The sequence below is a fragment of the Trachypithecus francoisi genome, unplaced genomic scaffold (genome assembly GCF_009764315.1).
Source record: "Trachypithecus francoisi isolate TF-2019V2 unplaced genomic scaffold, Tfra_2.0 Lachesis_group5, whole genome shotgun sequence".
NCBI lineage: Eukaryota > Metazoa > Chordata > Mammalia > Primates > Cercopithecidae > Trachypithecus > Trachypithecus francoisi.
In genome coordinates, this window is record NW_022681470.1 from 26358377 (window position 1) to 26372287 (window position 13911).

A 13911-nucleotide genomic window follows, 5' to 3' on the forward strand; every position below is an offset into this window, starting at 1 on the left:
TGCATAGTCAGATGTGTTTCTGACCAGAACATGAATACCCAAAACATGACTAGTTTCTGTCTAATGTAGTTGTTTGAAGGAAAAAGAGTGGTTCCCACCTTTCGCTTAAAAGTGTGAATGAAGTCAGAATAGGAAAATGTCATCTTCTGAGGATCCTTGATGTTAAAGATTTGGAATCATAAGATAGCAAAGTTGGGAGGGACCCTGGAAGTCATCTAATTTACTCCTGTCCTTTTATAAAAGAAGGAGACATAAGTAATTTGCCCAAGCTCAGATTAAATGACACAAAAATGTCTTAAGGTCAGGCTCTACCTCTTCACGTGGAAAACGACATGCTTTATGACCTGGAGCCTACCAGTTGGTCCAGGCTCATTGCCCACCATATTTACTTTCTCAGAAAAACAGAATTCCTACTTCCTTGAATTTGCACATGTTCTCCCCGCTATCCTGGCTGTTCTCTCTTCTTATGTCTGGTAAACTTCACTCCCCCTACTCTCCATGGCTTTCCCAGATGGACTCTGTGTTCCTTCCTCCAGGCTCCCACAGCACCTCATCCCTGCCTCCATTGCCCTCATTGCCATGTATGGTAATGTCTGTTTCTATGATACAGCCTACATCTGCCAGGTTGCAAATCTCCAATGGTGTTTTGTTTTTAGCTTTGGATCCTTAGCACTGAGCCTAGAGTTTAGCACTTAACAGGACTTCAATAAATGTGTGTTGAATGAGTGAAACACAGTAGGTCTGTGGCAGAGCCCGGGTGGGAAATCAGGTATCCTGATCTGCAGTCTTACAGTCATTCCCTTCTTCTTGGCTGTTTCTCTTTCATTAACTACTCTACTTCCTCCATGTCTGCATACTTACTTATTAACATAGGGCTCAAAACAGCCCTTTTTCACAAGTGTTTTTGATACCAAATGAAATAAAGAATGTGCCTTTCAAAAGTATAAAGGTACTACAGTACTGTTACCGTAGCCTGTTACCATCCACCCGGGGCAGGAGAGGCCAGTTCCTGCCTGAAGAGGTGTTCAAAGCAAGCAATCAGGCCTGGAAATGGGTTTGTTTCCTGTTTATTTAGAGGCTTGTTTCTATCCAACCCTCTTCTCTGCTGCACATGAGGGTTAGTCATGCTTGTACCTCCCTTGCTGACATTTCCAGGACATTGTTTTGCCTTAAAAACTTCATTCTGATATAGCCAGGGCTGTGATATGACTTTCATAGACAAGGCAACTTTGCCTATGTAGGCTTCTTTCTCCATGCTAACATATTAAAAATTCTATTTTGCAACTGCGCTGGTACAAAGATGAATATATCACTATATATTAAAACATTTTCTTTGATTTCAAATAAAATAATTCTAAAAGACATTCAAACATGTTTGTGGGTCTCTAAAAATTGTGTGGGTCTGTGTCTACTATGCTAATGGAGAAATTGGTCCTGGATATATCATTTTAAGTTCTTTGCGGTGCCCTTTCTACCAATATGATGGTGTTGGATACATTTGTCTTCCAGCAATCGGCACTTGGACAGTTTTCCCATGCCTCAAATCAACTGGCTACCATCTGTAAAGTTCTCACACATAGCTCTGGGCTCTACCCTAATTACTTGGGGCTAAGGAAAAAGTTAGCATCAAGTTTACCAGAGATCAGGGCACTGAAGCAAAGGAGCCGGGCAATTGCAAAGGCCACTCTCCGGAATCTCTGATACAAGATGGCTTTTTGGCAGCTGGCCTGAAACAAGAAGAGAAAACTTTCCTTTAGTATCCATACCCACCAACATGGCCAAAAATCATCCTAGTTAACAATCATTATGTTGAAGTATAATTGCGCCAATTTCCATTGGAAGAGTGGTTCAAGCCCTCTGCTTCCTTCTTGCTTCTCATTGCCCTGCTTCTAAGTTCTACCCTGGATGGACACTGTAGCAAGGCTGGGGACAGAGTTCATTTCTTCATTCATTCAACAAATATTTATTGAGTAGCTTGTGCCACCAATATTTGTATTTTAAGATATATTTTTAATGTGTCTGGAAGTAAAGCTAAACACATTAATATGGCTGTAATTATTATTATAAAACAATCATTTTAAGAAGTGGTATGTCATATCCAAGAATAATAGAAAGTCACATGAGAACTTCCTGACCCACACAAATAATGTCTAACCTATACTTTGAGGTCCAGAGCATCAACTAATTGTGTTATGCTATGCCATCTATTTTGTATTATTGATCTTTGTTTTATCTTCTTGCTTTTTCATTTCTGCACACATCTACAATACCATTCAATGTTTAATACACATATGTATGTATATATTTAATATTTCTTAATATATGCAGTAAACTTATTCCCCTTGGATCTATAGCAACTATTATTTCTCATGAACTCTCTTCTGTTGGGCTTTCATCAAATCTATGAATATTTTTTAAATGTTTTTGAGGTCGGAGGCAGTGGCTCATGCCTGTAATCCCAGCACTTTGGGAGGATGAGGTGGGTAGATCATGAGGTCAGGAGTTCAAGACCAGCCTGGCCAACATAGTGAAACCCTGTCTCTACTAAAAGTACATTTTTAAAAAATTAGCCAGATGTGGTGGTGGGTGCCTGTATTCCCAGCTACTCAGGAGGTGGAGGCAGGAGAATCACTTGAACCGGGGAAGCGGAGGTTGCAGTGATTGGAGATCACACCACTGCACTCCACCCTGGGCAACAGTGTGAGTCTCCTTCTCAAAAAAAAAAAAAAAAAAAGTCTACTGTACCTATTGGATACATTGGTCCTGGATATATCAACTGAGTTCTAGTGATGCTTATCTTCTCCGACTTCCTCATGTTGCACTTGAAAATACTGAAGCTTGGAGCATCTAAATAACACATTCAGAATGACAGTAGCAGAGCCTGACTTTGAAACAAGAGCTCTTTCCACTCTACTTTTTTTTTTTTTTTTTTTTTTTAACCTGCATTAACCTCCAGGCTTCTAAATCCATGCTGCATTGCTGTTGTGGATGGTAGAGTGTGTGACATGACTAAGTCTAGCTGCTACATTGGTTCCCCTCCAAAGCCACTCCAACATTACCATCGACAAAAACAGTGCATTTGCTATGCATTTGCAGTTTTGTCACTATCCGAGTCAGACTGCTACCTAAAATCTCTCCTGTAAAGAAATCCCACATTGCTATAGACCACAATTTGGTCTGTGACAATTTGCTGCGGGGTTATGTATGTGTTCGTGTGTCTAGACCCAGTGATAGATGATGTAGTGTGCATGGAACGGTGTGCAGTTGTGTGTGTGTTCCTGTGTCGCGCCCCAGTGACAGATGTAGGGTGCATGGGACAGTGTGGGGTTGTGTGTGTGTTCATGTGTCATGCCCACTGATGGATGAGGTAGGGTGCATGGGACAGTGTGGGGTTGTGTGTGTGTGTGTGTGTGTCATGCCACAGTGATGGATGATGTAGGCTGCATGGGACAGTGTGGAGTTGTGTGTGTATGTGTGTGTCATGCCCCAGTGATGGATGATGTAGGCTACCTGGGATGGTGTGGGGTTGTGTGTGTGTGTGTGTATGTGTGTGTGTCACCCCCCAGTGATGGATGATGTAGGGTGCGTGGGATGGTGTGGGGTTGTGTGTGGTGTGTGTGTGTGTCACCCCCAGTGATGGATGATGTAGGCTACCTGGGATGGTGTGTGGTTGTGTGTGTGTGTGTATGTGTGTGTGTCACCCCCCAGTGATGGATGATGTAGGTGCATGGGATGGTGTGGGGTTGTGTGTGTGTGTGTGTATGTGTGTGTGTCACCCCCCAGTGATGGATGATGTAGGGTGCGTGGGATGGTGTGGGGTTGTGTGTGTGTGTGTGTCACCCCCCAGTGATGGATGATGTAGGCTACCTGGGATGGTGTGTGGTTGTGTGTGTGTGTGTATGTGTGTGTGTCACCCCCCAGTGATGGATGATGTAGGGTGCATGGGATGGTGTGGGGTTGTGTGTGTGTGTGTGTATGTGTGTGTGTCACCCCCCAGTGATGGATGATGTAGGGTGCATGGGATGGTGTGGGGTTGTGTGTGTGTATGTGTGTGTGTGTGTGTCATACCCCAGTGATGGATGATGTAGGGTGCATGGGATGGTGTGGGGTTGTGTGTGTGTATGTGTGTGTGTGTGTGTCATACCCCAGTGATGGATGATGTAGGGTGCATGGGATGGTGTGGGGTTGTGTGTGTGTGTCATGCCCCAGTGATGGATGATTTAGGGTGCATGGGACTGTGTGGGGTTGTGCATGTGCTCGTGTGTCATGTCCTGGTGATGAATGATGTAGGGTGCATGCGATGGTGTTGAGTTGTGTGTGTGTGTGTGTCACGCCCAGTGATGGGTGATTTAGTGTGCATGGGACAGTGTGGGGTTGTGTGTGTATGTGTGTGTCATGCCCAGTGATGAATGATGTAGGGTGCGTGGGACAGTGTGGAGTTGCATATGTGTGTGTGTGTGTGTGTGTGTGTGGTGTGTGTCATGCCCAGTGATGGATGATGTAGGGTGCATGGGACAGTGTAGGGTTGTGTGTGTGTCACGCCCAGTGATGGATGATGTAGGATGCATGGGACAGTGTGGGGTCGTGTGTGTGCATGTGTTCATGCACTTTTGACTACAGCCTGACCAGATACGAGGGAGAACTCAACTCAAACCAGTAGATGTGCAGAGAGCGGAGTTATCTCATAAGCCTAGAACTTTTCCTGGGAGCTTCTGAATCTTTGCTTTAGTAAGTAGGCATATTTTGTGTTCTTATAAGCTGCTGATCTCTGCAGGACCTATGATTAAACACTGAGAGTATCATAACGTTATGATTTGTGGTGCTGTTTATTTGCACAAAAAGTAGAGTGACAGATAATCCCTTAGTGCGAAACTAACCCCACTGCTTTCTCTGAATTGTATTGTGTCACAAGCTGTTCTTACGACCACATTTCAAAGCGCACCATTCCAAATGCTGAAGCAGAAATCTTCAAACTGGGATAAGGCTGACTTCCCAAGGGTTTCACAAGCAAAGAGAGTGTTAATTAAATCTATATTCAGATTCTCAACTTTTACATATATACTTTCTTAAAAACAATTTGCCTAAAATATACCTTTCTCCCACTTTACAAGAGAAACATTATACGTTTTACTAATTTCTTATTTATTCTAGAGCTTTGCCCTTGGATATAAATACATTCGTATGCCAAAGATGATTCAAAATATTGGTATAGGTATTAAGAATTGGAATATTTTAAATGATATTGCAGCAAATCCTTTTTCAAGTATGGTGATTCCCATTTATTTCCTTTCATCAGCTTTGAGGGAGCACCCGATTAAGTTGTCAGCTTTGACTAAGTTTTGATAGTAAATCACTATATAATTTGGGGCATATAACTTGGAAGGACTTCAAGGAATTGAGACATTGCTACAATGAAACTTCTAATTCCATTTACTTATTCATATGAATGAAGTTTCTCAGTGTTTAAATCCTTGAAAATGAAATATGGGAATAATATTGATGCCAAAATTGTCGGATTTTGTTGATAAATAATATTTATTTCTGGATATATGAACAAATAGGGGAAAGCTCATCCTCTCTTAGAGACCAATTTTCAATAGCAATTTAAATATAAAGGTTTAAATTACTTGTCAAAACTTGTAGTATATTTACCTTAGTTTATTTAATTGTGTACTAAAAGTAGCTGTCATGCAAACTCAATAGAAAATAAAAACATTTTAACACATAGAGACTTATGGTTGTAGAAAATTAAAATTTTATATTATATTTTTATTTGGCAAAGAAGTACAATAATCAAGAAAATACTTTAAGCTTAAAATGTGTTGTCTTAGGCTAAAAAATGTAGAAGTGGGATAGAAATAAGTATTCAAGGAGAGAAAAATGAATAATATAAAATTTCTTATTATTAAGAGCCTGCTTGTGGTCTTTTAAGTGATGAGGATTGCAGATCATGCTAGTACTTTATTTCATTGGATAAACTTTAAGAAATTATGTAATAATTTTATTTTTAAAGTCTAATTTTTGTAATACATTGGAAAATCCAATCTTCTTTTGCTTTTAAAATTTGGGATAAAAAATTGTAGCTTTCCACTTAAAAAGGTGTAAGAGGTAACGTAGTGTTCCAGGATATTTTTGGAGGTATAGGAGCAAAAATATTGCTGCTGAAGAGCACAACTCTGCAGCCTTCATGAAGGGGACCTAAGTGCTTGTCTCTGAACCTGGGCTCTGCCTCTACTCAGGCAGATTGCAGGACAAGTGCAACGATTTTAAATTTAGTGGTACACTTCCTGTTGAAGTGGTTTTCTCCCTGAACAGAGTATTTCTAGGGATTTCCCTGGCTTTGGGGCCAGCTCACAAGAGTGTGTGGGGCGAGGGAGTCGGCGAGTCTCCTAGTCTCCCATCACAGTGGTCAACTCTACCCACTGTTTCCTGTTTTAGCTTGTTTGTTTAAACTTTTAAATAAGATGTGGTTTAAACAAAGTTTCCAAAAAGAGATGTTTCCCATTTAACCTGTTTGTTTGTTTGTTTACACTTTTTTTAAGCAAAATTTCGTCAGCAAATTCTCTACCACACGCGACAAAACAGAAAGTGAGAGAGAGCGAGAGAACTTGTTTTAAACATTTTAAAGTTTTAGAGGACTGGTACAGTGCTTCCGATAAGGGCGCACCATCTAAGAAAGGAAAATGCAAGTCAGTGTGCATCCCCTGCTTTAATCTGACATAGTTTTCTGTTTCTTTGCATCACCAAATACCAAGATTCACCTCTTATGATCTCTTGTGGGAGACCATAAAGGTCACTTTCAAGCTAACTTAGCATTTATCTGCTGTTCTGCAGTAGGTCTTTCAGACGATGAATGCCTAAGATGGGGCGGCCACCACTCCCCACCGCTGAGACTCAATGAGTGTAAATGATTTGCCCAAGCTTGCTCACCTGAATGTACATAGGGTTAACACAGTAATTCTTATTCTTCCAGGGCTTATGAATTTTCAAAATCTGATAAAAGCCATGGTCAGACTTCTTCAAAACATATGCATACTTGCAGTATTTTAGACAATCTCAGATGGTTCATGACCTACTAAATCTGTCCATGTATAATGGGGCCCGAGTTCAAGATTCTGTGTTAACTGTAAGGCAACTGACAAGGATTTTGTGTGGAGGTGTGGAGAATGGATGATGTTTAAAAATCTTCTTCGAGTAACAGTCTTCCTCTGAAACCTGCTTGGGGTGGGCAGGCCTTCTCACACCTGCTCCTATTCTGCATTATAGTCTTCAGGATGCTGCTCTGTCCTGTGTCACTAAGCAAGTTAAGTACCAAAACAAGAGGAAATTCCTCTCTAGAAGCATCCTTATGCTCTGCTAGTCTTTAATGTGCTCTAGAAGCCTGGTTCAACTGGAAGTTGCTGGAAAGGAGTCAGGGACTGGGTCATTAGAATAACATCCTGTGCCTCTGTAAGCCTTCATTAAGCACCATGATTATCTTTAATTTTACTTTAATAAAGAACTAGGCTGGGTGGGGTGGCTCAGGCCTGTAATCCTAGCACTTTAGGAGGCCAAGGTGGGCAGATTGCTTGAGGTCAGGAGTTCGAGAACAGTCTGGCAACGTGGTAAAACCTCGTCTCCACTGAAAATATAAAAATTAGTTGGACATAGTGGCGCATGTCTGTAGTCCCAGCTACTTGGGAGGCTGAGGCAAGAGAATCGCTCGAACCCATAAGGTGGAGGTGGCAGTGAGCCGAGACACTCCAGCCTTGGCGACAGAGTGAGACTCTTTCTCAAAAAACAAAACAAAACAAACAAAAAAAACTAATAATGATTGCAGGGTAAAGAAAGAAGCAGAGAGAAAGTAGAATAAGCAAATGCCTTGACCTAACTTTTCACAGAAGGAGGTACCAGAGGCTAGTAGGTGTCCCATGGCTTGCCATGTTCCAGGTGGCTTACAAGTTGGCAAGAATAGTGCCACAGAAATGAGATCCTGTTCTCTTTGTCTACATTGTAGACCACAGTTTTGTGCTTTTAAGAAGGCAGAATCAAACAATGTCCCTCCCTTGACCCTTTGTCCTCCTGCCCATATCAGCCTGATTTCTCTCCTTCCTCTATAGCTAAACTTTCTTAACTTCCTTGCCTCCCCTTTACTCTCCAGCCCACTGCCCCACCATCCTAGTAAAGTGTTCCTGCAAACTTCATTGCTGACATCCTCATTACCAAACCAAATGAAGACTTTCCACCCTTATCTTCCTTGACCTTTCTGTAGCAATAAATACCACTACTTCCTTTTGCCTAAAATGCTTCCCTTAGCTCTTCTGTTGTTCTTCTGCTGTAATGTTTGAGAAACTTTTCTGAGTCTTCTGAATCTACCTCAATCCTCTGCCTTCCCTTGCAGAGGTAAGGGTTTCTCTAGGTTCCCACTTCCATGGCCCTGTTCTCTTCTCATTCTTCTGCTTTACTGGGAAGTAAAGATGACCTCCTTATGGTCATCTGTTTCCAAAGTCCTCTAATCAGCATCTCCGTTTCTGAATATTCTCTTGAGCAGGAGGTCCACAATTTAAATGCACAACAAACATGTGAGTATACAACTGAGGAAGCTACTGTCAGAGGCTTCTCAAGGGCAAGGACCATTACTCACTCAGGTCTGAATCCACAGCCATGGTAGGGCACATACTCAATGCTTAACAAACATTTTAAGGATAAATGAATGAATGAATAATGGCAGAGGAATGACTGAAAGTAAGATAAAAATATGCTAAATAGAAAAATGTTGGAAAAATACACAATAATTATAACTGAGTGTATTACTTTTACAGTAGTGATAATACCTAAGTGAACAAATAAAATGGTGAAGACGGACATAATTCCAGTCCTCATAGAATGCACATTCTATTGGTAGAGATGACAACGAAACAAATACTAATAACTACACAATAGTACTAAGCAAGTAAACATGAAAAATATTAATAGAATATAGCCATAAGCGCTAGGTAGGAAATGAAACTTACGTGATAGAATGACTGTGTCACTATGTTGGTCAGGAATGTCAGGGAAGACCTCTTTAATGAGATAATGTTTAAGTGGAGAGAAGAATGACCACAAGAAACCAGTCAGTGAGAAGCAGGAAGAAGAGCATTAAAGGAAGAAGAAAAAGCTATTTCAAAGGACTTAAGGTGGAAGCAAACTGCAGTGTGTTCAAAGAACATGAAGACATTAGTGTGGCCAGAATGGAATGAGCAATGGAGAGAAAAATATGAGATGGGGGTAGTGACGGATGACATCGGGCTTTGGGATCCAAAACAAGCGGATGAGATTTTATTCTAAGTGCAATGACAAGCCAAGGGAGGCTGGGCACGGTGGCTCACATCTGTAATCCCAACACTTGGTGAGGCCAAGGCAGGCAGATCACTTGAGGTCAGGAGTTTAAGACCAGCCTTGCCAACATGGAGAAACCCCATCTCCACTAAAAACACAAAAATTAGCCAGGCATGGTGACACATGCCTGTAATCCCAGCTGCTCAGGAGGCCGAGACAGGAGAATCACTTGAACCGAGGAGACAGAGGTTGCAGTGAGCTGAGATGGCACTACTGCACTCCAGCCGGCTGAAGATTAGGAGGTCCTCGAGTTTAATTGAAAAGGTAGCTTGAAACCAGATCTTGTGGGTCACAAATACCAGTTGGCAGAAGGGATCTAATTGCAAGGTTCTGAACAGAGAAGTATCATGAACACATGCACTTAATGTTGGTACGATTTTTTTCAGGGGGACTGGGGGATAGGGTCTTGCTCTGTTGCCCAGGATGACATGCAGTGGCATGATCTGGGTTCACTGAAACCTCCACCTCCCAGGCTCAAGTGATCTTCCCAGCTCAGCCTCCTGACTAACTGGGACTACAGGCATGCACTACCGCACTAGGCCAAATTTTTGTAGAGATAAGGTCTCACTATATTGCCCAGGCTGACCTGGAGCTCCTGGGCTCAAACTCTTTCGTTGGCCTCCAAAAATGCTGAGATTATAGGGGTGAGAGTGGTGTGATCTTTTTGTTTTTTTTAAATGAGTTAGAATCAGGGAGATTGCACTGCAAAAGAAGAGGCTATTGCAGTGGTCCAGTGAGAGTTAAAGAGGGACTGGTTTGGTCTGGCATCAGTGGGAATGCAAATGGGGGAGGTGAATATGAGAATCATTGAGGACGCAGAACTATACAACTTGTTGGTAGCAAAGCCCAGGTGTTACAAGCTATTACAGCTAATACATTAGTTCCCTTAAGTTTCTGGATGGTGGTTGTGGTAGTGGTGTGGCACAGATGTGAGTAGCCCAGCTTAGGGGTGGAAAAAGAAATACAGTGAGAAAAGAGGTTGTCTCTAAGCCAAAGAGCAAATTATGAATATAGACAGGAAGGGACCTAGGACATCAACATTTAGAATCCAAGCATATACTTAATTTAGACTATGAATTGCCATTATTTTGAGTAAAATATTAGCATTAAAAATAAAGTACCATACTTAAATTTTTTAAAAAGTCTATTGGATCGGAGATGAGTTATATCTCTACAAATAGTAAGGATTTGCTCTGCATTTGACTTCATAAAGTTTCAGATTTATTTTTCAATCAGAAAATAGACACCTTGAAGATTAGACACCTTGAAGACAATATAACGAATGTCATTTATAAAACCACTGTATGCCTACTCTCTAGGGTTAGGTCCAGGGTTTTTCTAAGCACAGCTTTTTATGTAGTAAGTCATTTTGATTTTTGAGGATTTGATTAATAAGCTTCTACTTAAAGATCTCTGAAGATGCACATTCTAAGAGCTGGTGGCCAGCCCAGGAGAGTCTGAACTATTTTAGTTGCATTTTGAAAAACAGGTAATGAAAAGAAGAGTAAGGACTAGAAGCCACATAGCTAAGGTGGTTAAAAGGTATAAATGGAAAATAATCCAGACCTGCTCCTTAGCCCACTAAAACTTTTTGTTTTGTTTTTGAGATGAGTGTTGCTCTGTCACCCAGGCTGGAGTGCAGTGGCATGATCTCGGCTCACTGTCACCTCCACCTCCTGGGTTCAAGAGATTGTCCTGCCTCAGCCTCCTGAGTAGCTGGGATTACAGGCGCATGCCAACATGCCCAGCTAATTTTTGTATGTTTAGTAAAGATGGTGTTTCACCATGTTGGCCAGGCTGCTCTTGAACTCCCGACTTCAAGTGACCCATGCGCCTCAGCCTCCCAAAGTGCTGGGATTACGGGCATGAGCCACTGCGCCCAGCCGTAGCCTGCTAAAACTTTGACAAACATCAATGCAATTTAACTATAAGTTCCCAGTCAAGAGCTACTCCTCTGAGATCTGATTGAAAACACCCCACCAGAAAAACCTTATCCTCATTTTCTCAGGTCCTAAAAGTTAATTAAGGCCACTCTCTGAACTGGAAGAAAAACTTACACAGGCAGTTTGAGGTTTCTGAATCTTTGGGACCAAATGTGCTCAGAGGGAAAGGAAGAGGTCTTGTCTTTAATATCCTAAAAACAATTCTAGGGCTGGGGTCTTAGCACTTCATTGTAGAGCTCAAGCCTAGTTTCAGGATGCCAACAGAGGGGCTTCTGAACACAAAGCACAGGAGGCAATCGAGAAGGGTTCTGATCCTGGGATCCACACGGAGGTCTGGAAACCTCCTGTGGTTGTCTCTGAAGGTTGGTGTTCATGTGGATGTTTTTGCTTTCATCTGGGAAAGACAAGTTGTAACTTTCATCAAAATCTCAAAGAACTCTATGATCCAATAAGTTCATACCTTTGAAATACAGAAGGATACCAAGGAGAGTAGAAGGAAGAGAGGAAGAACTGCTTATTTAAGTTAACCAATTCAGAAGTATGACATGCAAAAAGATAAGACAAAAGTAATTCATATCCTTATGTCATTGTGGTTCAAACTTAGGACAGGCTCAAACTCCTTCCTCTTCTCTTTATCATACTCTCATTCCTGTTTTCCCCAACACAGAACCCCACATTATAAGTACTTGAAAAGTGTGCTATAGTAAAGCAAAGAAGTGGGATGAATCAGGTGTATGCGGTACTTTTTTCTGGAGTCCCACAGAAAGGTGCTCAAAAACAGAGAGCTGCCTGTTTCCTCCATAGCCACAGACTGCATGATTTCAGACCCTGGGACTATGTGGGATACTCTTGGAAAGTCTGGGGAAAATTAGAAGTAGCCTAACCATGTGCATTTTATCTAGGTGCATATAACATTGCTGAGTTCAAAATGCCTGGCTATCCTTGGATCTTTCCTGAATCCTAAACCCCACCATCCCTAAGATTTTTATTTTTCTTGTAACAATAATGGCTAACATTTACTAATCACTTACTATGTGTCAGGCTCAGATCTGGATGGTTTTCAGCAAAATCTTATTTAATCCTCATTATAAAACTTTAGAGTATTATTACTATATCCATTTTATAGAAGAAGAAACTGAGTCATTAACAAGGCTGAGACTTAGGGCAGAAATGGCTAAGATTTCTTAGGGCAGAAATGGCTAAGCCCAGAAGATTCATAGGCTCACAGAAAGAAATGGGAGGGATGGGGGTGAGAAACTGTTCAATTGTAAGCTTGTCCCAGGGCAGTTGCCCAGTCTTCCGTTTATTCCATCATTTATCCCAGACAGAAGTGCAGTCTTGGAAAATGGGGTGACAGGTTTACCGTGATCTACTCTCAGAGAGTCCCTGTAGATTCTAGTAGGAGGAACAGTAGCTGCAGAGCCAGAGGACAGGACCCAGATCCCAACATCATGTAGCCTAACAGTGCAGCTTAGATAAAACACAGGCTCTGTAAGCCATAATGGCTTTATTTGTAAAACAGAAATAGCAACCTCAACTCACAAGGATGTTGGGAGGGTCAAAGTGGACAGCAAGTTTAAAAGTACTCACAAAATCTAATAGGCAATTCAACATAAAACTCCATGGCTATCGCTGTTCCTCACTTTCTGAACCTTTACCTGCCTGACTTAGCCCCAAACCACTCCAACTCACTTCAACCACTTCCCATGCAGAAAAAAAATAAACTCACCATCTCCTCTGCGACTCTGCTGGTTTTCTGCCTTCTGCCCAACCCAGACTTCTTATAGTCTCACTGCCTCCCCTCAGTGTCAGGCTGTTCAGAAAAACGACTTCCTATTCACATTCCAGAAACTCACCACAGCCCTTCCCATGAAGTTAGAATGTTGATAATGCGAGGGTGATGTTGGCAGCTTAGAAATAGTGGTTGCCAAGAGGCAAGGGGTCACCCCCTTCCATGGGAGATGGTCTGGAGACAGGGCAAGGTGAATCACTCCTGAGCAGAGCAATGTGGAAACAGTACACACACGAAGGTTTCCTTTGATTATGATACAAGCCCCAATTTAAAGTCGTACATTTGGAAAATATGCTTTGAATTAATCATAATGTGATTTTCCAGTGCCCATTTTCCAGTTGTCGTGAAATGTCAGTGAATGTTTACTATTCCAGCAGCCTTCTGAGGGAAAGGAGCAAAAATAGTAGCACAATAAAAATTAGAGAGAAAAGGAAAAAGTCACTAACGGTTTTTCTGGCACTTGGGGAGGTTTATTGGTAAGTTTCAAAATGACATATTAAATAGACATAGGTCACATGAAAGAAATTCTGCTTCTTATAGCAGAAATAAAAAGGTATACAAATAGATACCTTTTTATTTTCCTCTTCCCATGGAATATGTAGGACCAAAAAGCTGTTGGCATAGTAGTTAAGACTTGAGCTGTGCTGTTAAACAGCCTGAGACCCATCCTGGCTCCACCTCTGGCTATCCACTGGGCAAATTACTTAAACTCTCCATGCCTCTGTTTCCTCAACTGTAAAACAGAATAACAAAACTTGCCTCACCGGGTTGTTGTAGGATCAAATGAGTTAATATGTAGAGAGTGATTGAAATGAC

General features: G+C 41.6%; 1 protein-coding gene across 4 annotated transcripts in view; it reads right to left on the minus strand.

Annotated features, from left to right (window-relative positions):
• Positions 1-13189, minus strand: part of SELP (selectin P) — a 42288-nt gene extending 29099 nt beyond the window's left edge. For all 4 annotated transcript variants that reach the window (XM_033196028.1, XM_033196025.1, XM_033196027.1 and 1 more), the window contains exons 1-2: positions 13033-13189; positions 1637-1727 (exon numbers count right to left, since the gene is read on the minus strand). In XM_033196028.1, the coding sequence (XP_033051919.1) occupies positions 1637-1727; positions 13033-13035 (94 nt within the window). In that variant the 5' untranslated portion in view covers positions 13036-13189. The remainder of the gene's footprint in view (positions 1-1636; positions 1728-13032) is intronic.
• Between the last annotated feature and the right edge of the window lie 722 nt (positions 13190-13911).